This window comes from Cetorhinus maximus, chromosome 9 (genome assembly GCF_964194155.1).
Source record: "Cetorhinus maximus chromosome 9, sCetMax3.hap1.1, whole genome shotgun sequence".
In the NCBI taxonomy this organism is placed as follows: domain Eukaryota; kingdom Metazoa; phylum Chordata; class Chondrichthyes; order Lamniformes; family Cetorhinidae; genus Cetorhinus; species Cetorhinus maximus.
The window spans coordinates 73,807,643-73,834,344 of NC_135887.1; the positions used below are offsets into that span (position 1 = coordinate 73,807,643).

A 26,702-nucleotide genomic window follows, 5' to 3' on the forward strand; every position below is an offset into this window, starting at 1 on the left:
GGGAAAAGTGACGTTCTTCCTGCTGGGCGCAATGGCAGGTTTTCGTGCCGTATTGTCCACTTCCTGCCTCATTAATTATGCATCAGCAGGAAACATGTCGGATTACAGGCAGGCAGCATCTGATTCATCCATGACCTCAGGGGTTCTTTGCTCTGGGCGCCATATTTAAGCCGCACCTGCGCACAACCTTCTCAATGTCTGTAGCCCAGGACTGCTCCACGGATGACGTGTATTATGACGTGGCAGGTGATATGTGCCAGGTGGACCAAATCTATCCACGCTATCTCAACAGTTTTACAATTTGTATTTCTTACGAATAGATTTGGGCACTAAATTCAGAAGTAATGAGCCCACTAACACCTTTAGAGGTTTTAAAAATTAATTTAAAACATTTATTAACAAAAGAAAAATTTTCAAGTACATACATAAAATTATGGTTACTTTAATATTATAACAAATCCCAAAATTCCTAATTAAACCGACTCCCAACTATACACCCCCTTCAAGGCAAGAGCCCAAAATAGATTTTAAATTCAAATAACAGGCCAACAAGTTTACTACAGCACCCCTTAGACAGTGGAATTCCAAAGGCTTTTCTCCAACTTTAGCTACTGGACACAGCAGACTTTGCAAACATGGTTGGAAGCTTCCCTGAGGCTGTTTTACACACTCCTTTTTAGTTCTTGTATGGCCCCACAACATCACCTTCCTTCCTTCTTTATATATGTTTCTCTCTCTTTATTCTGTAAATTCCATTGTTCTAAATGTCTTTGGAAATGTACCTTTCCCATGATATAAAAATTTTTCATGTTGCCAATATGGTCAGTACCTTTTGAGAAAAATAAACATAATAACCTTGCCCTATTTATTTTGTTGGTTGTAAACATCCCACCATCCCTTTGAAACCCAAACAACTCCTTCACTTATCTAAAAATGAAAATTTCCTTCACACATTACACGTTAAGACCTCATCCATGTTTACTCATTAGCATTTCAAATGTCTTTTACCCCTAACTTCTTTTGATAATTTCAAGCTTGCAGCCTATTTGGCTCTAATTTAACTAAATTACACAGACAGAACCATCTACACTCACACCCATAAACCTACTTTACAATAAACCACAATAATATTATGAAACTTATTATAGTTTCATGACACATGGCTCCCAACAGGAAGGAGCATGCTGCTCCTAAATTTAGTGTTACCTCACTGGGCCACCTGCTGGATGCTGTGGAGGACACTGTGATGTCCTCTACTCCGCCATGACTGGAGGAGGTCCACCAATCCGGCTTGGGACGAGGTGACAGCGGCGGTCAGCGCTAACATCACACAGAAAAGGTCAGTAATCCAGTGCAGAAAGAGGATTAATGATCTCAACTGTTCCACCAGGGTAAGTCAACCATCTCATCACTCTCAACTCACACTCTCACAAGCCGATCAGGTATTCTCCGAGTGCACGTTTGCTAAGCTCACCGATAAGTATGAGCACCTTCCCTCCTTGATGTGCCGGACCGCTGCCTCTCAAAGCCACATTATTGTGCTGGCACTTGACCCTACAACCTTGAGCGTTTCTCACCTTGTAGTTGACTGTGTTGTGGCTACGAGGCTCTTGTCACAATGTAGGAATGCAGCGCTCTGCTATATGTTCTGCATAGCATGTCCTCACCTAAATCCTTACTGAGGTCAGTGATGATAAATCCTAATGGTGATGTGTTGCAGTCAATGGAGCCTTTGAGTATGCTCTGGAAACACATATGGTAGCTTTAAACAATGTTGAGGGCAGCAGTGGGATAGGAGTGAGGATGTAGTGAAGCTGAAGTGTGCTCTTTATTACCAACGAAGCGCGACCTTGAGGGCTTCATGGTCTCTTAGTATTTTGGAGCTTGCAAGGGCCAGGGCTGGCCACGAGGGCAGGTTGTGTTACAGAAGATGCATTTTAATGTATGGCAGGCAACTGTGTGAACATCATGATCCTCAGGTGATCCACAGCCATAAAAAGGTCAGATGAATGCAGGTCTACAGCTCTAACTGAGAGTGCTGGATGCCAGTGTGATGGAGAAGAAGGTGACACAGGTGACTAAGTGATGTCAAAATGGATTAAGCCCTGTAGAGCATCCTTGGCCAAGTGTGACCTATCAGTGTCACCATCAAGGTAATACAGAATGCGTTATCCTGTTGGTGGAGATGGATCTCCTTGAGGAGCTTTGTCAGACTGAAGGCATACAGCTACAAGTCCATTGAGGTTTCTGCCTCTACTAGGCTGCTGTAGTGACTGGGGTGCTGGAGAGACACTGGAGGGGGCAGTAACTTCTGATGCCGGGACGCCCTCCTCCAGGTAACACCTCATCTCATCAAGAACACATGCTCCCAAGGCTTCCTCATTCTTCAAAGGATCAGGACAATGGTTAGCTAAATGTGTAAGTACTCACTCTCAGATTGAAGTGCATGGTTGAAATGAGAGAGAGAGCAATGTTGGTATTCATGTGGGCCCATGATGGAGGACACATGTCCAAAAGGATGCTCACTATAACTCGTCATCCTCCTGATGGAATCTGGTGGCCTTGAGGACCTCACATGCACACCTGCCTCATCTGGCCTCGCTATGGCCTCTTCCCCTGCAGCCTTGGCTTGCTGAACCTCATTGCCCACATCCCTTTCAATGTCCTCCTCATTGGAGGAGATGTGCAGCTCATCAACCTCCCAAAACTGTCAAAATATGAACACAGCCCCATGCCAAGGTAAGTAGTCCTGTAGCTTTTGAAACTCAGCCAAGCATTCATATTGGGCTCAGCTGTAATAACAAACACTAGGAAATGTGAACAGTGGAGTCTATTGAAACTTAAAAAAAGCAGATGGCCTTATGCCACACTTTAGGTAGGATGTGAAGCCATTGGACAGAGTGCAGCATAGATTCACTAGAATGGTTCCAGGGATGAGGAACTTCAGTTGTGAAGACTGATTGAGAAGTTGGGTTTATTTTCCTTGGACGAAAGAAGGCTGAGAGGAGATTTGATAGAGGTATTCAAAATCATGAGCTGTCTGGACAGAGTAGTTGGGAAAAGCTGTTCCCAATCACGAAAGGATTGAGAACAAAAGGGCACAGATTTAAAGTAATTGGCAAAAGAAGCAAAAGTAATATGAGAAAAATTTTTTTTTTTGTGTAGCAAGTGGTTAAGGTCTGGAGTACACTGCTTGAGAGTGTGGTGGAGGCAGGTTCAATCAAAGCATTCTAAAGGATATTAGACTGTTATTTGAAAAGGAAGAATGTGCAGAGAGTTTCAGGGAGAAGGTGGGAAAATGGCGCTTAGTGAATTGCTCATTCAGAGAGCCGGTGCAGACACAATGGGCTGAATGGCCTCCTCCTGCAACATAACAGTTCTGTGATTTCATGTCAGCATCGAGCATCCCTTTGCAGCACCAGATTGTGCAGCGCGCAGCAAGCCATGATGATCCATACCTCTGGGGGGGTATACTGGAGCACTCCGCCAGTTCTATCAAGGCATCGGAATCGCGTCTTCAAGATGCCAATGGTGTGCTCCACCAATGTTCGGGTAGTGGTATGAACATTGTTGTACCATCTGTCAGCAGGATTTTGTGTCCGCCACATGGGCATCATCAGCCACATCCTTTGCGGGTATCATTTGTCACCGACAGCCAACCCTGAATCCAGTGTAGACCTTCAAAGATGTCTGGGATCTGGGATCTACTCAAGATGTGTGAGTTGTGGCAGCTTCCTGGGTATCTTACACAAACCTGCATGATTTGTTTCTTGTGGTTGTAGACCAGCTGCACATTGAGCGAGTGGAAACCCTTCCTGTTGATGTATTGGAGTGCCTGTTGCCAGGGAGTTTTCACACCCACCTGAGTGCAGTCAATGGCGTCCTGCATCTGTGGGAATCCAGAAATCACTGCAAAGCCAAGTGCTCTAGTGTCCTGGATTTCTTGATCTCTAGCGAAGTCGAAGTAATTGTGGGCCTTGGCAAAAAGGACATCTGTCATCTCCTGTGTTCGCTTGTGGGTCGAATGCTGACATGAAATCACAGAACTGTTATGTTGCAGGAGGAGGCCATTCAGCTCATCGTGTCTGCCCCGGATCTCCGAATGAGCAATTCACTAAGCGCCATTTTCCCGCCTTTTCCCTGAAACTCTCTGCACATTCTTTCTTTTCAAATAACAGTCTAATACCCTTTTGAATGCTTTGATTGAACCTGCCTCCACCACAGCCTCAAGCAGTGCACTCCAGACCTTAACCACTCACTACATGAAAAAGTTCTTTTTCTCATATTGCTTTTGCTTCTTTTGATCCTCAGAAGTCCTCAGTGGAGCCCTGGAAAGAGCCACTTGTGTAGAAATTAAGAATGGTGCTGACTTTCAGAGCCACTGGGAAAGGATGTCCTCCCAGTCCCCGTGGTGTCAACTCATGCAGAGTGTGGCAGATATGAGCCACCTGATCCCTGGACATGCGGAGGCATCGGTGACGATGTCTCGCGCTGATCTGCAGAAATGACATGCATGTTCTGTACACCCTAAATCTTAAGAGTCACCTGTGCATGACGTACCTGTGAGCCTCATCCTCTGTGTCTGGAGGGGGCCTTCTGTCTCTTGCTCATAAGGATGGAGCTCCTCCCTTTGGAGCCTGGTGCCGCCGTCACTATCTTCTCCACTTTCTCTCATGCCTGTATGCAATTGTACAGGCAGCAATACACCCAGCCTCCATCTTCCTGAAGGTCTCCTCTCTGCAGCATCAATGAGAAAAAGACATGAGTCAGCATGATGCTCTAAAGGTCCTATACCTCTTGGTGACTAGTGAGTGACTGTGGGTTCAAGGGCTTTGTTCCAGTGTCAGCACCTGTTTGCCACTGAAATCCTGGCCAGCACGCAAAGTACGTTTCAAGGTCTTCCTCTCCCCATCCCACCACCCCTCTAGATCACTGACTGCTATGAGATTGCTTTGGCCAGGCCCTGGGATCCTCATTCACTGCACTCTAATACTACACTTTTTGGAAAACACATAAGACCTAATCAAAAACAGAATTACCTGGAAAAACTCAGCAGGTCTGGCAGCATCGGTGGAGAAGAAAAGAGTTGATGTTTCGAGTCCTCATGACCCTTCAACAGAACGTTGATTGGTTCTGTTGAAGGGTCATGAGGACTCGAAACATCAACTCTTTTCTTCTCCACCGATGCTGCCAGACCTGCTGAGTTTTTCCAGGTAATTCTGTTTTTGTTTTGGATTTCCAGCATCTGCAGTAGTTTTTTGTTTTTATTACATAAGGCCTAATGTTCATTGAAGAACTGAAAGTATTTGGGGGGTGGGGCGGGGTGGGGGGGGTGGGGGGGGCAGGGGTGGGTGGGTGGGCGTGGAGAGGTGGGCAGGGGGGAAGATGAGGCTTCTCATCTATGAACCTCCCAGCTCCAAGACTCTGAGCACCTGCTTTTAAGATGCATCTGAAGCTTGTCCAGTCGCCCAATTGCTCTTGACCTTTTTATTGCTCTGGGCAATTGGCATGCTTGGAACAAGGAGTTAATACAAGGAGATTGATTTTTACCACGATTCAGGATTAGTCTTGTATGAACATGTTTCATTGCCTCACTCTCCTGATTCCCTGCATTGTCATTGAAAGGCTCCTAATATGTCTCAGTTTTGCTCAGCTCTTAATTTCGGAGTTCAAAGTTCAGCTGGGTGCCCGTTTAATGCACCCCAGTGCAGTGCACTACTCCTGCAAAAGACCCTCAGAGCCCTCACCAGCAGTGTTTTTTCTCAGTTTAATTTTGTGCTGTGCCATCGCTTCAGGTTACAAGCTGGTGGTGCTGAGGTCTCACTACCAGGCCAGCTTGGACCCTCCCTGTGTGATTGTGAAAATCCCTCCCATCGTCCTTGAAGAGCATAATGTTCAGGTTTCCCTCCCTCCAATAACTCTCAAGCCTCCCCCTCCAATGCTTGATCCCATTGTATTTGTGGTAGATGTCACTGTGTTACCCCCTGAATCATTTGAAGCTGATGTGCCTATGCCCCCATTTGGACCTTAGCCTTCCCCACCTTGAGGCCTAGTGCACAGTGAAATATAGAGACCCCCCCACCCCACTAAGAGATCTTCGAATGGCCCAACACTATCTTTTCCCCATCTATAGTCTGAAGAGGCCTCCCCTGACTGTGAGCATGTCATTTGTAGCCCAGTATTAAGCCAGAAACCCCTGGATTGACGCACCTGATGTAATGACCATGCCCTACGCACAACATGCTGGGCATGACTGACAAGCCCTCCCCATCCCTGGACTGGGACAAGGACAATCAGCAATGTGAAATGAAGCACTTCTTCACTCCCCGATCCTCACATTCTGGCCCCAACTCCCTTATGTCTCTCTGTAAGAGAGTCTTTCCCATTCTGGCCCAAGGACGCTTCCACCCCCCCACAACCCCCTAGCCACGTGTCTGAATGAAACCTTCAACCCTCTCTTACCCCCGCAATCCAGAATGGAGCCCTTGTCCTGTCCTGCAGGGCAATGGCTTCCCTTGACTCTGTCCACTTTCCACCCTCTCCCAGTCAAGCCCTTGCCCTGCAGGACAATACAAGCCTCCCCTGCCTTACCACTGGTCTGGTGGGTAGAGCATTGCTTGTGAAAGCACCCTGAAAGCGCTGTGGAGCTGCCTGTGAAACCTGGCACTGAGTCCGGGATGCCGCGAATGCTGCGTGATGCTAGGTTGACAAACAAACCTCAAAGTCATGAAAAAAGCGCAGGTCGCTAGGTGCACGTTGCTTACCGATTGTGAAAGATGTTGGTCTAATTAGGCGCTGATACGCCCTTTTGATTCAGCACAGTGTGGGGGGTTGATTCTGGCGAGCAGCCATTATAATGAGTATGCATGATTTTCAAATGTATTAGTATGAGGTTCCCGACATGGCGTGGCAGGAAACGCATGCCGCCATTGACATCAGGAACGGATGATCACAACCTGTTTTCCAGCCGATGTAAAAGGGATTTTTGCTGCTCTCATGATATTTTCTTCTCCTGCCCACCATGACACCCATCGCAGGCAGCTGGAAAATCCCAGCCTATGTCATTCTGAAGTCTGTTACTATCCTTCTTCTTATTACCATAGTTCAGAGCTTCATATCATCTGTAAACTTTGAAATTGTGCTCTGTATAACGAAATCCAGATCATTAATATATATTAAAAAGAGCAATAGTCCTAATACCAACACCTGGGGAACATCACTCCCTCCAGTCTGAAAATCAACCATTCACCACTACTCTCCGCTTTCTGTTACTTCAGCAATTTTGAATCATGCTGCCAATTTCTATTTAATCCCATTGGCTTTAATTTTGCAAAGAAGTCCTTATATGGTACTTTGTCAAACAGCATTTGAGAGCCCACACACACAATTGCATTACCCTCATCCCACATCCCCATTATTCCATCAAAGAACACAATCAGGTTATCCAAACATGATTTGCCTTTAACACATCCATGCTGATTTTCATTTATTAGCCCATACTTTTCCAAATGCCATTTAATTTTATCCCACATTATTGTCTCTGAAAGTTTCCCCACCACTGATGTCGAGTTGACTGATCTTTAGTTGCCAAGTTTATCTGTCTGCCCTTTTTAAAACAATGGTGTAACGTTTGTGATCCTCTAGTCCCCTGGCACTGGCCCCATATCCAAGGAGGACTAGAAGATTGTGACCAGAGCCTCTGCAATTTTCACCCTTTCTTCCCTCAGTAATCTAGGATACATCCCAATTGGACCGAGTGATTTTTCGAATTTGACGATCACCAGTCTTTTAAGTATCTCCTTTATTTTTTATCCTATTCAATAGAACTACTGCTCTCTCCTTTACTGCTACATTGGCAGTATCCTCAACTCTAGTGAAGACAAATGCAAAGTATTCATTTCATACTCACTCACTTAGCCATGCCCTCTGCCTCCACAAGAATATCTCCTTTTTGGTCCCTAATCAACCCGCCACTTTTTGACTACCCTTTCATTATTTGTGTGTTTATAAAAGACCTTATTTAAAACATTTTTTTTATTCATTCATGGGATGTGGGCATCACAGGCCAGGCCAGCATTTATTGCGTATCCCAAATTGCCCTTGTTCAGAGGGCATTTAAGAGTCAACCACATTGTTGTGGGTCTGAAGTCATGTGTAGGCCAGACCAGGTAAGGACAACAGATTTCCTTTCCTAAAGGACATTAATGAACCAGATGGGTTTTTACAACAATTGAAATGGTTTCATGGTCATCATTAGACTTTTAATTCCAAATTTTTATTGAATTCAAATTCCACCATCTACAGAGGCAGGATTCAAACCTGGGTCCCCAGATCATTACCTTAGGTCTCTGGATCACTAGTCCAGTGACAATACCACTACGCCATCACCTCCTCTTTGGGTTCCATTTTATGTGAGCAGCTAATCTATTCTCATTTTGCCTGTTTGTCCCTCTTATTCCGTTTTCTTTAGATTCCGGCTCTACTTTTTATATCCAACTTGGTTCTCTAATGTACTATGAAGCCAAATACTCTCCCCCATAACATGCCCTGTTGCCTCTATTCATATCACAAAACTAGAACCAGCACTGCCTTCTTCCTCACTGAGATAAAACACAATTATCAAGAAAGTTCTCTTGTACAAATTTCAGAAATTTCTCCTCCTCTTTGCCCTTTACACTGATAATATCCATGTTGGAATAATTGGAATCTCCCATTATTACTACTCTGCAGTTCTTCTATCTTTCTGTAATTTGTCTGTAATTGTCTCCTCTTTCTCCTTTCCACTAAATGCTGGGCTATAGTGTACTCCTAGTAGCATAACAGCTCCTCTTTTTTCTGGAAATCTAACCAAATAAACTCTGTCTTTGAGCCATCAACTAAATCATTGCTCTCCAGTCCTACATTAGTTTCTTCGATCAATACTCTCACCCCTCCACACAATTTTTTCCTTCCCTCCTGAATATTTTGTAGCCAAAAATATTAAGTTTCTAATCCTCCCTTCTTTGGGCAATGTCTCTGTTATTGCCACTATATTACAGTCTCAGGTTGTGCTGTATCTCCAGATCACCTTGTTGTGTGCATTTATGGGCATGCGCTCCAAACCTATCTTAGACTACCTCCATCATATCTGTCCCCTGTTTGATTCCTCCCATTTCTGAACTTCCTAAACTCTTGTGCTACTTGTCTCTCCCAGTACTCAGTGCACCTTGTTTCTCCTCTTTAATATTTCACTCTGGTGCCCATCCCCATGTGAAATTAGTTCAAACTCTTCCCCACTGTACTAGTTAACCTTCCCAGGAACACAATGGTCTTAGCTCTATTGAGGTGCAACCCGTCCAACTTGAACAGGTCCCTCTTGCTCCAGAAGTGGTCTCAATGCCCCAGAAATTTGAAGGCTTCCCTCCTGCATCATTTCTCCAGCCATGTAAATTAATCTGTCTTATCCGACTATTCCTAAACGTACTAGTGTATGGCACTGGGAGTCATCCAGAGATTCCTATCTATGAGACTCTGCACTTTAGTTTCCTCCCAAGTTACTGATATTAAGATCAGCTCAACCCTTTTCCTCCCTACATCATTTGTTCTCACATGAATCACAACTTCTGGCTATTCCCCTTTCTCCTCAGCACAAAATGTTCAGCACTCTCAGTGATCTCCTTTACCCTGGCACCAGGGAGGCAACTGGCGGGACATATGCTAATGGTGGCAGAAACACCTGTCTATCCCTTGATCGAATCCCCCTGACCACTTCATTTTACACATTGTTGTGCCTCCTGTGTAGTAATTTGTCTCATGCTGTCATAAATCTGCAATGAAAATCGGCTTGAAAATACCACAATCCTGGAGGATTCCTTCACCACTTGCCTCTTCTTATCCTGTTGGGTGGCTCTCACTTACTATCCTCCTGAAATCTCTTTGGCTGTGGGGTGACCGCTTCCTGGATTGCGAGGTCCACAAAAGAATTCTCAACCGTACAGTGATTCCAGCCACTCCTTAAGTTCTGAAATCCTGAGCTTGAGTTCGAGCAACTGGAGGCATTTCCTATGTGTGTGATTATCCAGGACACGTAAAGCATTCTAGTGTTCCCACATGGCACAGAAATTACAAACAATGGTTCTCAGCTGTTCCATCCTTTTAGTTAAAACTAATATATTGTATATATATCTTTAGCTTAGTATCCCCTTACTCCTATTTATGATTTAATTTGTGTACATCAGATTTTTATTTAATGCAATTTGGGTTTGTTTAATATTGGTATCCTCTACTTAGTTAAATGTATTCTTTTAGATCAAATAACTGATTATTCATCTAATTACTGTTATTCCCTTGGTTTAAAGCATTAGGTTAGGGTTAGGGTTAGGCTTAATACCTCCTTCTCCCTTCTGCAACTCTGTGCGTCAGCAGTTATCCCTCTAATATATATAGCTATTAGAAACTTACTAGTTACAACAGGTCAGTTAGTAGCCAGTCACAATAATTAACATCTAGTCAAAGGTCCACCGACAACTGATTGACCGTTAAAGTGAGAAAATTAATTAAATTTTAGTTTGATAACAACACACTACAGTATCTGTATTACTTAGCAGTGAATTCCTTCAAATTCCTCCAAATTCCCATTGCCACTCCATTTAGCAGATATTTCCAGGTCTGTGTGTACATCTTAGTAGCTGAGCTTAGTTATTTCTTGTGTTATAATTTTTATGCCTCCATACGAACCTTATAGCATGTCTAAAATGGTGGTAGAGGGTAGTAGCCCCCTTCTATTTTTATTGGTAGGATGTGTTGATGACTCATTTCCACTTGCTAATATGAATGCCATTAAAAAGTCATAGGAAATTATATATTGAAATGTTTTATATCATTAAAACGTTCCCTATGCAGCCCATGGGAACTAAAAACTTGGGCACCTCTGCCTAAGCTTATTTGATAATATAATCTATAATTATATATTAATATGGTGAACTGAGCCTTATTAAAGTGAAGCTGCCAAGTTAACGGCCAGTTTGTATCCTGTCTCATACTTACCATGAGGGAGTGCAGCAAAGATTCACCAGGTTAATCCCTGGGATGGCAGGATTGATGTATGAGGAGACTGGATCTGTATTCTCTCGAATTTCCAAAAATGAGGAACGACGCCATTGAAACTTACAAAATTCTTACAGGGCGTGACAGGGTGGATGTAGATAAGATACTTCGCCTGGCTGAGAGTCTAAAGCCAGGGGACATAATCTCAGGATAAGGGGTAGGTCACTAAAAACTGAGAGGAGGAGGAATTTCTTCATTCAGAGAGTGGTGAATCTTTGGAATTCTTCACCCCAGAGGGCTGTGGAGACTCAATCATTGAGCATGCTCAAGACAGAAATTGATAGATTTCTGGAGACTAATGACATTAAGGGATATGGAGATAGTACGGGAAAGTGGCATTGAGGTCGGTGATCAGTCATGATCCAATTGAATGGCAGAGCAGGCTCGATGGGCCGAATGGCCTGCTCCAGATCCTATGTAAGTTCTTTATTGTTTTCTATCAAGTTGTATTTTAAATATTGCAAGCTTAGGAAATCATTAAAAAAATTCTATTCCCCCTCCCCAATTCAGTACCCTGCCTTTCCCTCTCAGCTCTCTTCCATCGCCTGCTCTGCTATGCTATGCTGAGCAGCTATGCTTTTTCCTCTATTATTCCCCCACCCTATTTCTGATTTGTGTTACCTCTCCATTCCTTTACACTTGCATGCCTATGCCACCCACCCACCATACACACTCCATGACCATCCACCCAACACTGCCAATCCATATAGCCTTCCAATCCCCTCCTACACCTGTACACAGTTCCCATATACCAGCCTTTGGAGCATGTTTGCCAGCATTTACCTCTATAACCAGAACTTGAAAAGGAAAAACATAAAATTAACTAGATCATCAAGTTAACTTGTTACTGTAAATCAAGGCCACTGATCCAGTGTTCACATGAAGAACATAATGATGGAATCTGAGCCTGAAAGCACCACTAATACTCCTTTATATTCTATAATATAAACATAATTTGACATTCTCAATTATTCTAAGCTAAAAGGTCTGATATGATGTTATATATTAGATATGTGGAGCAAAGACAGGAGTCAATTTACAGGAGAGCCATGATCTAAAAGAATGAAGCATTTATAGCACTTCCATGACCTCATGACATCTCAAAGTACTTTGCAGCCAATGAAGAACTAATTGAGTTGTAGAGGTGCCAGGAGATAGGCCTGGTCCTTATAGAACAACACATTCCCTGACTCACTTAAATGCTACAGGAGATGACTAGTATGCATAAATGTTATGTGAGAATAACACATTGACCTTGTTTCTTCTAATTTATAGGCTAATTAAGACTGTGGTAACATTTTTGATGGGAAATTCTTTTTAGCTCCCAATGTTCCTGCAGTAAAAACACTTTGCTTAAAACCAATTAATTATGAACTCTCTGAGAAATAGTTATATAACCAGGAAATTCTAAACAAAACCCCATCCCACGAATTTCACTTGCAACCTGGGCTGGCTTACTAGTCTGGAGCCCTTTTAACCAAATGAAATAATCAGATCTCTCACACAATTAGTTGGGTTAATGAAATCGCTAGAGAATGGAACACATAGAACAATCTGGTTTCTACCAGCCAATGAGATTCATCCAAAATGTCACCAAGCTTTGAACAGTCACGTGATATCATTGTCCAATGAGATTGTTTAAAAGGGATGCAGACCAATTTTTATAGAGTCTGTAAAAGTAAATGTAGAAATTACAATAAAAGTAAGGCTAGGATTTGTTTTAAAATTTACTACATTTCTCCAGGTTATTTTCACCTTTTATTCTCAATTTAACTTAATTCTTTAGTTACTGCAATACAAATTATTTGAAACTTTCATCGACTGAAAGGGATAGTACATGCAGAGTGTTTTTTTACACCTCGTTAAAAATCATTAATTAAAACTAATAGTATAGTGGTTTATAAGTTGTTTGTATATTAATAAGCACACACACTAACGGTGTGAACATGTTTAATTAGAATTGGGATGGGAAGAGTTAAAGAAAATATTACTGTGTTGGGACTTTAGTAGACTTCGTTCGTGCCTGCACATTTTTTAACCTTCCATTTAAACTTGATTTGTAGAGAATAGCAGTGATCCGATTTATCACTTGATCAGCAAAAGTATTAAATACATTATATTAAAAATAAGAAAGTCTTTTGGATGGAAGAACGTTAAAATTGGAACTGCTAAACGAATGAAAAAAAGACTAATTGAAACCGGATTCTGGTTCATTCCCTTTCTCGCAGGAGCTGCAACAAACCTGGGTGAACACTTCCACACGTCAACGGGGAGGGGAAAAAAAAATCATGAATGCATTTTGGAGGAAAATAAATAATAATAAAAGCATTTGCTTGTATTGAAAATACTCATGGTTTAATAATTTCGAATGTCATGCAGCTCTAATTCTTGTTGTTGGGGCGCGGGGGGGGGGGGGGGTGGGAATAGAAAAGCCACAGCTCTCTTTCTTTTCTGTTCGCTTTTTATTTGATTCTTCTCAAATCCAATTACTGTAGCTTGAAATCTGAAACCCAGCCACAAAAACTTTCAAGCACTCTTCCGCCATTTTGTTCCAAACTACAAGAGAAGTGAAACAAGTTCAAGTCTACAATATAATCTGTTTATAAGCTTCATTCATTTTTACTCTTCTCCAAAAAAATGTGTACATGGTAATTGAGTTATTGAAATAAGCAGACATGCTTTACTGAAATTACAAATAAAGTTTGTTGAAGCATTGATCTTTTTTCATGAAAAGATTAACATTTGAAATAAAATAGTGTCACAGGCACAAAATTTGCATTTTCCCAGCACATTTGTAGTACAGTCAAAAAAAAAGGGACCTGTGAAAGGGCGTGGGATATTTATTTATAACTATATTTTGTCCCTTAAGTGAATTTTTTGTTTCTTGCTGAAATTAACAATTTGGAGTGACATTTCGAGTATTTCAAGTCACCCAATAACAAATTAAAAACCCCAACCCTCGCTGTGCAAAAAAATGCATAAATACTCAGTAATGATAACCATGGGAATTGGTTATAAATAAAAGTTCATAGTTTTACAGCAAATTGACTTGAGTGACCAAATTTATTTTTTATTGTGTGTTTTTCAAGGCGAGCAAGAGTGCTTAGAATAAGTTATCTAACACTTTTTTTTAAAACAAGAGAAAGTTAAATAAATAATAAAAAGAGAAAGAAAGTTAAATAAATAATCCCACTTGAGTTTAGAGTAAAGTGAGGAGTCGCTACATCCGGGCACTTTCCCTAGGCAATGAAAGCCGCAGCACCGTTGTTCCTTAGGCAAAGTGAAATAAATTCGCCACCGCTCGCGCCGTTAAATAGTTCCCCCCCCCCCACCCTCCTTCCTCGCGCTCCTTTCTCCCTGCCCTCGATTAAACCCCTCCCCGTCCGCGCGACCTGGCCTAAGCGCGTGCCCGTGGAGGCGAGCAACAGAACCAAACGGATAGGCAGGCAGGCAGGCAGGCGTGGGGGGGGCGTGGAGGAAAACAGCGAGACGGCGAGCAGAGCCGGGCGCGGGCACGCGCGGAGTAGGGAGGGTGTTTGGGGGGGGGGGGGGGGGGGGTGTTGGTGATGGGGGGGGATGAGGGAGCAGGGATTGAGCGTGAAGCCCAGTAAGTAAGTGAGGAGAGAGAGAGAGAGGGCAGGGGCGCGCGCACAACACAGCCACTTTCTTTTCTTGAGGGAGAGAGGGGAAAAATTGGAAGTTTTCTTTAACCCAGATATCTTTTTTTTAAAAAAAAATTAAAAGAAAAAGTAAAATAAATTCCGGCCGCTCGTTTCACACCGAGGTGGTGTTTTCTCCTCAGGATTTCTCTTCCCACCCCCCTCCTCCTCCTCTCCACCACCTCTTTCCCCCCCCCCCCCCTTTCTGTTTTATATTCTCAGTCGATTTATTTTCGGTGCCATTTTATTTTAAAAATCTTCTGATTTCGGCCCCTCTGCTTATAATAATTTGGAGGGGGAAATGTTTTTGAAGTTGTTGTTGGTCGGGCAGCTCACCGCCCCCCTCTGGCTCGGCGGCGGCGCAGAGTGATGAGTCTGGTGGATGGGAGAACTTGTTTTGCCTTCACTCTCCCTGTATCTTTCTGTTTCCCCTTCTCTCTATCTATACATTTTTATATATATTTTATATATAAAGCATATTTATCAATATAAATAAAAAGCAGATATTTATACACATGCGGCCGACCGCGATGTTTAATGGACTTTATTCTCCCTCCTGAAATTATTTCGGGCCCTGTTTTTGTTGAATTGTATTTTTTATACTCTCTTTTTTGGCTGCGTGAGGAAAGAGGGGAGGGGGAAGAGAAGGGGAGCCGGGTATTTCCTTTTAAAGGGGTGGAGGACAAAAAAGTGAAGGAAAGTGGCGCGGGAAGTAGAGGAGATGGAGTTACAAACTCTGCAGGAGGCTCTGAAAGTGGAAATCCAGTTTCATCAGGTAACCTGGTCTCTTATTTTCATTTATTGTATGTGTGTGTGTGTGTATGTGTGTTTTAATTTCAATCACTACCTCTCAACGACACACACACAAGGTACATCTGTTAAAAGGGAATAATTGGCAAGAACCCATTTCATGTTTTAAAAAATAAGTACAATGCACAATTTTGCCGTCACAAACTATTTAAATGTAGGGTGTGCCTTATATTTTAAGTATTTGAAAACTGCATCCAATAATTTTTTGGGGGAATGGGGAGAAACGAGAACAAGTGGATAAATAGTAAAGTACATTCTTGTAATTGAATTATGAATAAAAGTTATGAATTTGCAGAAACTAATTATATAGTTTGCTTAAACAAAAATAAACTTGAATACATATTTTATATGTAAAACAACTCTACTTCTGGTATTCTGGAAGCATTATTAACTTCTAACTGATTTTTGCAGTTAATCAGAAATTAGGAAAAGGTTTCTTAAGAAGGACTCATTATCGTTGATCAAGACCATTTATATAGAATTTATATCTTAAAGCACTCTGAGATGCCTTATAAGAGTCCATATTTGTTGAAGAAAGTAGATACAGTTAGCAAAACACTTGACCTCTTCTGGATTGTTCAATAAAACCCAATAAGTCCCTTGAAATATTCACTATGGCAAAGCCTCCTCGCTCAAGAACATTAACTTTCTCTATTTCATCTCTTCTCCAAACAGAAACTTGTGGCCCAGATGAAACAGGATCCACAGGTATATTTTGTTTTTATGTCCTGTTTACTTTTTCACATGTGGTGTGTTATATAAGTACTGATTTAGTGAATATATAATTAAAAATGCTTTTTCATTCCCAATTATAAAAGCTTTTAAAAATTAGAAAATGTGCAATATGGATTATTTTGTTTATGAAAATCCATTATAGTTCTGGCCTATTCCAAATCCTTAGGTACTTTTAAACTCAGTAAGACAAAGAAAATGAGGTCTTTTTTGTTATTTTGTCATTTTTAAAAAATGGCTTTTTGATTTTCTTCCTCTGTACGCTATTCAACTGAAAATGTTGAATGACTCATTTTCCTAGTATTGGAACAAGACTTGTATTAGTTTTAAGATATATTATTGTTTAAATTTTATTTCACAGAATGCTGATTTGAAGAAACAACTACATGAATTGCAAGCCAAGATAACTGCTCTCAGTGAGAAACAAGTAAGGGGAAAAATGAATTTGTGGCTGTTCTGTTCCAGATGGTTGTGTTTTCTCCAGGGATGAGCTCAACCTGGAGGATTATGAATAGTTTTCTGGAAGTTTGTAATGCTAGTGGAGTTGGCTGGTGATGGTTTGGAAAAATAACCTGATGTTCAGATAGCCCTAATTGCACCTGTTATTATGGCTGGCCTTTTCAAATTTTGTAGTTTTAAAAATGATTGGAGTAGCATATATTTTGAAGTGACAATGTTCTTTATCTAATCCTAACCTTTTGTGTTGTACATTTGAAACTCCCTGTTCATATCTCTTCAGTTCCTTTTACTCTAACTCCATCTATAGCTTTTGTATTTCCAACGCGCATTAATTATTTCTATTCAAATTATTTTACGAACACCATTTTTGAGGTAGTGTATTTCTCCCACATACTTCCCTCATTCTCACTTTGTCTAGCTTAGTTGTTTCTACCAGGCATTTCTTTTAAGATTTTGCAAGTTTACCTTCTGACCCTTTTTTTGATTTTTTTTGTACAAGTATAGTAAAGGCTTGGCTTCTCCCTATTTAATTTCCTTTTGGCTATATGTGTGGGTGTGAATTGACCCCCCCTTTCCCTTTTATCTCTTTGTTTCTGAGTCTAGGTTCTTTGTGCACTCAGTTTCACATTACTCTCACTCCAGTATTTATAGTATCCTGCTTAAAAGAGATATGTCATGTTCTACGAAGCTGCATCTACATCTGAGTTCACATTATTTTCTTCCACTCCTGAGTAAATTGTATCTTGAGCTGAAATAAAAGATGAAATAAAAATCAGAAATTTTTTAAAGGCAGAGAAGTAAAGATCTACAGAAAAGCACTTGTGTTTGAACTTCCATTCTCAAGACTATTGATGTACCTTGTTAATTCTAGAACAGCACCCTTAATTACAATTTTAAATCTCATGTCCTCTTTAAAGCTTTTGTCTGATTTTGTTTCTGTAAAGTCAGCCTTCAATCATTGTCATGTGATTAGCTGCCTTAGTAACCATGCAGGCCAACCACCAGTTCAGTGTAGAAATACATACTTGAGTGAGTACTTGGATTTGACGTGCTATTTTTATAGTTTTTGGTTTAAAAGCTGACATTTTTTGGTAAGTTGAATTTGTGCCTAAGTAGTTGTGATGCTACTTTGACAACAGTATCTGTCCTGTTGTGGAAGAGGATTTGATTGTGAAATTTAAACTGTTATTTAATTTTAAGTATAGTGTTGACTTGTAACTTTGCAAAAGATTCTGTTTTATTGAAGCATTGATTACATTTTCTCGCCTTCCTCACCTTATTTCTGAAGGTCATGTAGGACTAATTTTACCTTGATATTACTCCACTGTCTTAATTAGTTTGGCTTTTGTAAAAATCATAATTGGTCAAACATAAGAGCTGGCATCAATATTTTCATTCTGCTGAAGCTGAAACGAGTTGTTCTTAAATACTGACAATTTCTGTAAATAGTTTTTTTAGTTGTAACCATTGACTATTGGAAACAATTCTGCATTCTCTGCAGAAAGTACTAGATTTACTTTTTCTTTCTCTCAACTGAATTCAAGATTTGTTTATGGTGAACCTGGCAACTCCTAGCAGTTGAGCATTTAATCCTTGACAAGAGGATCCTGATCTTGAGCTCCAGATTTATAGTTCGCTGCCTCAGCTGGGCATTTTTACTTAATTCTTTGGCTGCTAAATGTGTACTATATTAGGTGGTGGTGTGAACTTGTCTTACTGAAAACCTACCACCTGCTGGCCAGTTGTGGAGTGTAGGGTTGTCCCTGACTGGGGATTTTTAAATCATTGTTATATTTTCCCTCTGGACGTAAACCTTTAGTGCTTTAATTATCTGAGTGTGATTTTTCTTGCAAAACCAACACAAATTGCAAATTTTGATAACCTAGAATGCTTCACATTCCAGGATGAAAAGGAAATATGTAGTAGCAAGTGATCAAGACTTTTTTAAAAAACTGTTATATAGGCTAACTGTTTATTATTCATTGTGTAAGGCTTGTGAGTACCAACTCGTGGTTAAAAGGGAGCGTAAGCTTGTTCCCTCTCCCTTGAGTTTCTGAATTTAGCACTGCTTTGGGGGAGAGAAAGTGGTTGCAAAGTGACTCAGAAAACGTCAGAAAAATTGGAAAGAGTTGTTTGCGCATCTTATTGTGCCTTACCCAGCTCAATGGTAAAGTGGAGACATGGTAGGTTGGAGGGGCATGTCGTTTTTGGAGCAAATGGATTTTTTTTATGATTGATAAAAACAAAGTTTAATACTGTATTGGAATTCAACAGTATGGTTGTCAGTGATAGTATTTTAGATATGTACCTTGCATAAACTTAGCCCTTTACTCTGATGGGGTTAAAAGATGACTTGATGTGAAGTAACTATTGTACTTTGAATCATACTGAATTATGTAAGTCATACTGTAGTATAACATCTAATAAATTTTAATGCAGTATGTGCTTCCTCATTTACGAAATTTCTTGATCATATATTCCACCCTTTTTAAGCTTAAAAATATGTAAATGTATATTGAACACAAGTTAATCTATAGTGTTATCAAAAGTGCAAATTTGGATTCCAGAGTTAGGACATTCAGGACTAAAGTGGTATTATATAAATTTTGAAATGCTTTTTTTCCCTGGTTTAGAAGTAACATTGACATATTTGTTTATCACTTTTTGTAACTGGGCGCTGCTGCCTCATAGCTCCAAGGATCTGGGTTTGATTGTGACGTCTGGTGTCTGTCTGTGTGGAGTCTGCACATTTCCCGCCCCCGTATTTGCGTGGATTTCCTCTGGGTGCTCTGGTTTCTTCCCACCGTCCAAAGATGTGCTGGTTAGGTGGATTGGCTATGGTAAACTGCCCTTTTTATGTGTGTGCGCGCACGTGTTGAGTGTGTGCTCTGCAATGGACTGGTGTCATGTCCTGGGTGTACCCTGTTTAGTGCCCATTGCCTCTCAGGATAGGCTCCGACTTCCCGCGACCCTGAATTCGATGAAGTGGTTCTGGAAAAGTGTGGGAGTCTTTGTAACTTTGTATTGAACTGTGTGTGAGAAATAAAAATGTGGGGTGCGAGAATAAATACATTTATGAAGATTACATCTTCCTAATTGTGCTTTTATTTTCTGTATTTCACTTCTTCCAATCAGGTGACAAGGTGTTGATTCATTTTCAAAATTTCAGGAAATGTATGACTGGTTAGTAAGGTTGCTCCAAAAGAGTGGAACTGTTTCATTTGATGTGTAGATATTGCAATACTGAAGTGACAAAGTTTGAAGAGGACAATGGATATCTTGTTAATAAAGCTAGAGAATGTGTGGAGAAATTAGGGGAAAAGAGGATTTCAGATGTTAAGTCAGGTGAAGGATAAGTGGCTAGAAACTGGAATCCCAAATTGAGATTTCTAATATTTCATTTATAGTCTAGCACAGTGGTGTTTAAGGTTTTAATTTTGTAGGCCACTTAGGTGCATATCATGGAGCCTCAGGCCACTTTTAAGATTTGAATTGATGTTCGCTTTAATTTGCATATGTTTCAAGTTGCTGATGTGAGTGCATCTTGGTGAATGCTTTAGGACATATCCACCAATGAGGTGACAGCATTAAAAATAGTCCTTTCAAAATATTCAGACGCACAAAATTCAAATGGAGGAGTGGGGGACCGGGGGAAACAATAACTAGAAATAAGTGTTAGTAGGTCTGAGATACTAGGGTTTCAGGAGCCAGATTCTAAGGCTGCTGTGGACCTTGGATTGCACTAACTGATTGCAAAGCACTTTCACAGGCAGGTAGTCTGCAGTCTAGAGGACAGTTGCTGTGTTTAACTGCTAATTTGCTCTTTGCGTTAACGGCTACTACTGAAGTATTCCTTGTGTGGTAGTAGTCTCAGTAGGCCCTGAAGTCAATGATAGGTTAATTGCTGTTAGTGAGGGAAGTTTGTAAATTGCCAGGTGCTTGTAAAATACCAGCTCCGGATCAAGTTTCTTCACTGTCGGAAATTTACTTTTTTAATATACTTTTAACACTTTTGAATATGAAGGGCACACAGAATTTTATATAGTTAAGTATATCGCATATATACTTAAGAAGTTTTGAACTATATAAAATTACATGCATGATTTGTTTTTTGTACACTGTAAACCCCCCACCCCTCCAGCACCCCCCAAACCTGTGCCGCCTTCATATTGCCAAGTGGCAAGTGTCAAGGCTAACATCAACCAGAACTCCTAATTCGGTTGATGTGGGAATATGCTCTGTGAGGAATTATGTTTACGATAAAAATACTGCAAGGTGGCTAAAATTTAATGTGTATTACTGGGGAATACTACTCTTTATTTTAAAGCAACCTAGAGAGATTCACTGGAGAATTTCTAACCCTCTGATTCTTAGGATTGGTTTACTGTTTTGTAACTTTTTTAAGTAATGTGCACAGTGAGCTCCAGGGAAGTGAATTGATTTGATTTAGCTTTTGCAAAAACAACTTTAGATTCCATTTCTCTCGACCACTGGAGTATCATACATCTACGTGATAACATTGACAATAATTGTGATGTATGCTAGTTTATTGAGAAATCATTTTGCACTTAATATGACTGGAATACATTATATGAAGACTAGCACTTGTGTGGCATACAGGAAATATTTTGCCGAAACCTCTTTGTAAGCCACATGAGTTATACAAGTCATTGACACAATACATATAGCCCATATCTTGCTCTGAGTTGTGGTTTTCAATTCAAACTCTTTTTTTTAAATTTGGAGTGATTTTTTTTGTGACTTTTTGTACATTTTATTTTATTTTAGATTATCACAGGTTTACCAAAAAATGTTGAATTATCAGGAGTAGAATGAAGTGTCCATATTTTACAAATTGGAGTTTCACTGTTAGTATTTTTTCCTTACTGCAGCTGTTTTGGCATGAAACTTCATGTATATAATGGAAAGGGTCTTGTTTAATTAGACAAGACTGCAGTTTTTTACTGGGAAGTGTTGTCTTATGACAGGAATAGCATTTTACTAAAATGTGTTGTTGGTTTACAAGGTTGATTCATGTATAATTTATGTTGCCGTTGAAAAGACACTATCAAGTTCCCTAACATCTCAGATTTTTCACAATATTATAACTAAAGAAAAAGAAAAATGTACTAATATTAACAAGTTTAAGGCATGTGGCATTTCAGATGCTATGTGGTGGGTGGACTTGTTGAGAATATGTTTTATATATTATCTTCCGTGACCTTGGGATGCCTCAAAGTGCTGTATAGCCAATATAGTATTTTCAATGCATAGTTACCGATTATAATATTGGGAAACTTCATATACAGGACATGTGAAAAGCAATTCGATTTTGAGTTGAACTGTTGGTGTTTGAAAATGAGGATTATGATGTTTATCTTTTTTGGGTAAGGGTGACTTTAACGTGAAATTTGAAATGCATGTAATTAGAACTGCTACATTACCAGTATTTCATTTTTCTTTGCCTTGAACATGGAACTCGACAAGTTATACCCACCAATTTTCGAACCTCTATGGATGTAGGCAACCTCTTGTACACCTTCCAAGTGTCCGTTTTTCATTTGAGCTTGGATGGTGATGGTACTTTTTCATGATGAATCTTCCAAAATGAGGAATCATCAAATTGGTAATATGAACCCCTACCCTGCCACTATGTGGAATGGTGGATGGCTGCATGAAATGCTGCCAGATTGAATTAATATTTTTCTTATCCTTCCTCTGAAAGCAGAAGGAATGTACTGTCTGGTGTACTATGGAGTCATGAAAATTGGAAGGTACAGGTTTGATTTTTCAGGCCTTCAGAGTTACTTGCCCTCAGTTGATTTAATGCAACGTCAATATGATTGTTCATGGTGCACCTGACCTGGGGACTGGAAAAAATCTGCCAAGGTTCCTTCCTTCAGTTGTTTGTTTGTGACTCTTGCATGCTTGTGGGAAACGGGTGAGGACCGGAATGGGCTTGCATGTAAAGCTCCTGTGTTCAAATGACCTATCAACATTGGGTCTAGGTTTATAATTGAACAATGACTATATTGGGTAGAGGGTGCTTTCACCCATGTAATTGTACTCCAGTATAGGTTATTGCTTTTATTGGAGAATGGTGAAAATTGTAAAATAAATTAAAAAATAATGCTGGTCCTACTTGTGTCAAATACATGTGCTTTAGTTTGCATTACTTTGATTTATAGAATTAGGAACTTAGGATTTAGGAACGGGAGTAGGCCATTCAGCCCTTCAAGTCTGCTCCGCCATTCAATTAATTCATGGCTGGTCTGGTTGTGGTCTGAACTCCATCTTCCTGTCTGCCTGCCCCCCCACCCCCCCAACTCCAAAATAACTCTTAACTCCATTGTTGATCAAAAAGCTGTCTAACTCTGCCTTAAATATATTCAATGATCCAGCCTCCACTGTTCTCTGGAGAAGAGAATTCCACAGACTATTGACCCTCTGAGCGAAAAATGTTTCCCTCATCTCCGTCTTAAATAGGAGACCTCTTATTTTTAAACCCTGTCCCCTAGTTCAAGTCTCTCCCAAAAGGGGAAACATCTACCTGGTATCCAGCCCATCAAGTTTCAATAACCTCTAATTCATCTAAACTCCAATGAGTATAGGCCCAACCTGTTCAACCTCAAAACCACAGAATTGTTATGGCACAGAAGGAGGTCATTTGACCCATTGTGTCTGCACCGGCTCTCCAAATGAGCAGTACGACTTAGTGCTATTCTCCTGCCTTTTCTCCGTACCCTTGCGCATTGTTTCCATTCAAATAATCATCCAATGCCCTCTTGAATGCCTGGATTGAACCTTCCTTTACCACACTTCCAGGCCGTGCATTCCAGACTCTAACCACTTGCTGAGTGAAGAAGTTTTTTCTCATATCACATTAGCTTCTTTTTGCAAATCACTCTAAATCTGTGCCCTCTTGTTCTCTATCCATTTTCAAGTGGGAACAGTTTCTCCCTATCTACTCTGTCCAGCCCACTCATGATTTTGAACATCTCTATCAAACGTCCTCTTATCCTTCTCTCCAAGGAAAATAGTCCCAACCTCTCCACTCTGTCTTCATAACTGAATTTTCTCATCCCTGAAACCATTCTTGAAAACCTCTTCTGTACTTTCTCCAATGCATTCACATCCTTCCTATAGCGTGGTGTCCAGAACTGTACACAATACTCCAGCTGAGGTCTAACTAGTGTCTTATATAATCTCAGCATAACCTCCTTGCACTTGTGCTCTATGTCCCTATTGATAAAACCCAGGATACTGTATTTTATTAACTGCTTTCTCCACCTGTCCTGCCACCTTCAATGATCTATGCACATATACACCCAGATTTCCCCTCAGCTGAGGGAAACAGGTCTTTCCTGTCTATCCTATCTGGGTCCCTCAATCTTGTAAACCTCAATTAGGTGACCCCTCAGCCTCCCCTGTTGTAGGGAAAACAATCCTAGCCTACCCAATCTTTCCATAGCTGCAATTTTCAAGCTCTGGCAACATTCTTGTAAATCTCCTCTGTACTCTCTCCAGAACAATTATGTTCTTCTGTAATGTGGTGACCAGAACTGTGCACAAAACCCCAGCTGTGGCCTAACCAGCATTTTGTATAGTTCCAGCATTACATCCCTGTTTTTGTATTCAATACCTTGTCCAAATAAAGGAAAGCATTCCATATGCTTTCTTTACCACCTTATCCATCTGTCCTGCCACCTTCAGGGATCTGAGGACATGCACTCCATGGGGCCTCACTTCCTCAACCCCTCTCAAAATATCCTCCCGTTGAGTATTCCTTAGCTTTGTTTGCTCTCCCCAAATGCATTAGCTCACGTTTCCAGATTGAATTGTATTTGCCACTTTCTGCTCACTCAGCCAAACCATTGATTTCATTCTGGAGACAACAGCTATCCTCTTCACTATCAACTATGTGGCCAATTTTTGTGTCATCTGCAAGTTTTCCAATCATGCCTCCCACATTTAAGTCCAAATCATTAATACGTACAACAAATAACAAGGGCCTCAACACTGAGCCCTGTGGAATTCCACTGGAAGCCACTTTCCATTTGCAAAAACATCCATTGACCATTACCCTTATTTCCTGTTGCTGAGCCAATTTTGGATCCAACTTGCCACTTTCTTTTGTATCTCATGGGATCTCACTTTTTTGACCAGTCTGCCATGTGGGACCTTGACAAATGCTTTACTAAAATCCATGTAGACAACATCCACTGCACTACCCTCATCAATCCTCCTTGTTAGTTCCTAAAAAAAAAAAATTCAATTACATTAGTAAGGGACGACCTTCCCATAACACAACCATGTTGACTATCTCTGATCAATCTGTGCCTTTCTAAGCTATAGTTTATCCTGTCTCTCTGAATTGATTCCAATAATTTGCCCACCACTGAAGTCAGTCTGACTGACCTACAATTCTCTGGCCTATGCCTCGCACCCTTTTTAAGTAATGATAGAACATTCGCAGACCTCCAATGCTCTGGCACCTTGCCTGTATCTAGTGAGGATTGGAAAATGATCTTCAGAGCATCCACTATTTCTTCCCTGGCTTCTTCTAACAGCCTGGGATACAATCCATCCAGCCCTGGTGATTTATCCACTTTCAAGGATGCCACTCCCTCCAGTACTTTCTCTCTCACTATGCTTATTGAATCTAATATTTCACACTCCTCTTTAACTAGAATGTCTGCATCATCCCTTACTTAGTGAAGACAGAGACAAAGTACTCACTGAGAACCCTGCCCATATCTTGAGCATCAACGCATAAGTTACCATGTACATCCCTGATAGGCTCTCCCTTTCCTTAGTTTTCTTGCTCTTAATGTACTGGTAAAACATCTCTGGGATTTTTATTTTACCTGCCAATATTTTTTTGTATCCTTTCTTGGCTTTCCTAATTTCCTTATTTCTTTTGTTGCTTCATCCTGTACTTTCTATACACCTCTAGGCTTTCTACAGTATTAAGCTTTTTGTGACTGTTAGAAGCATGCTTTTTCTGCATTATCTTGGCCTCTATGCTTCTGGATAACCAGGGGGCTCTAGATTTGTCAGTACAGCCCCTTTTCTTTGTGGGGCATGCCTACACTGTGCTTCTGGAATCTCACTTTTGAATGCCTCCCACTGAATTGACACTGTTTTCCCTTCTAGTAGCTGTATCCAGTCCACTTTCACCAGTTCACCTTTCGGCTTTGTAAAATTTGTCTTCCCCCAATTTAATCGAGTGAACCTTCTCTGCACTGTTAATGCAGTTATATCGTTTTTCAAATAAGGAGACCAAAACTGTACACAGTACACCAGATGTGGTTTTACCAAGGCCCTGTACTGCTGCAGCAAAACTACCTCCTTTTATATTCCGTTCCCTTTACAATAAGCACCAACGCCCCATTTGCATTCCTAATCACTTGCTGTACCTCCTTACTAACTTTTTGTGCTTCATGTACCAGGATACCCAGATCCCTTTGTACCCCCGAGTTCTACAGTCTCTCTCCATTTAAATAGCATACTGATTTTCTATTCTTTCTGCTAAAGTGGATAATTGTTTTAAAAACATTCGGTGTAAATTGTGCAAGTCATCTATGTATGTCAGATGCCTTGTTCACATTTAGATGTAGTTCAGTAAAGGTGGCTTCTTTGACCTGCATGGTTTGCAGCTGATCCAATACTCTGTTGGAAGCCAAACTGTAGAGTGAAGGGCAACACTAACTTCAAGCAGGATGCATTTCTGGATTTTGATCGATCTTACAAAATGAATATTAATGGAACAATTCTCTTCTATACCTTTAAATCCTTCTTTGGAATATAATGCTTTATATTTTTTAAAAAATTATTCTTTCATGAGATGTGGGCATGGCTGGCTAGGCCAGCATTTGTTGCCCATCCCTAATTGCCCTTGAAAATGTGCTGGTGAGCCACTGCCTTGAACCACTGCAGTCCATTGGTATAGGTGTT

General features: G+C 40.7%; 1 protein-coding gene across 7 annotated transcripts in view; it reads left to right on the forward strand.

The window, feature by feature from the left end:
- The first annotated feature begins 14,659 nt into the window (after window positions 1-14,659).
- phf21aa (PHD finger protein 21Aa) overlaps window positions 14,660-26,702 on the forward strand; it is a 332,304-nt gene continuing 320,261 nt past the window's right edge. For all 7 annotated transcript variants that reach the window (XR_013577548.1, XM_078548866.1, XM_078548869.1 and 4 more), the window contains exons 1-3: window positions 14,660-15,519; window positions 16,230-16,262; window positions 16,648-16,713. Coding sequence is in view for 6 of the 7 variants with exons in the window: in XM_078548866.1 (XP_078404992.1) it covers window positions 15,466-15,519; window positions 16,230-16,262; window positions 16,648-16,713 (153 nt within the window). In the remaining variant the exon portion in view is untranslated. The remainder of the gene's footprint in view (window positions 15,520-16,229; window positions 16,263-16,647; window positions 16,714-26,702) is intronic.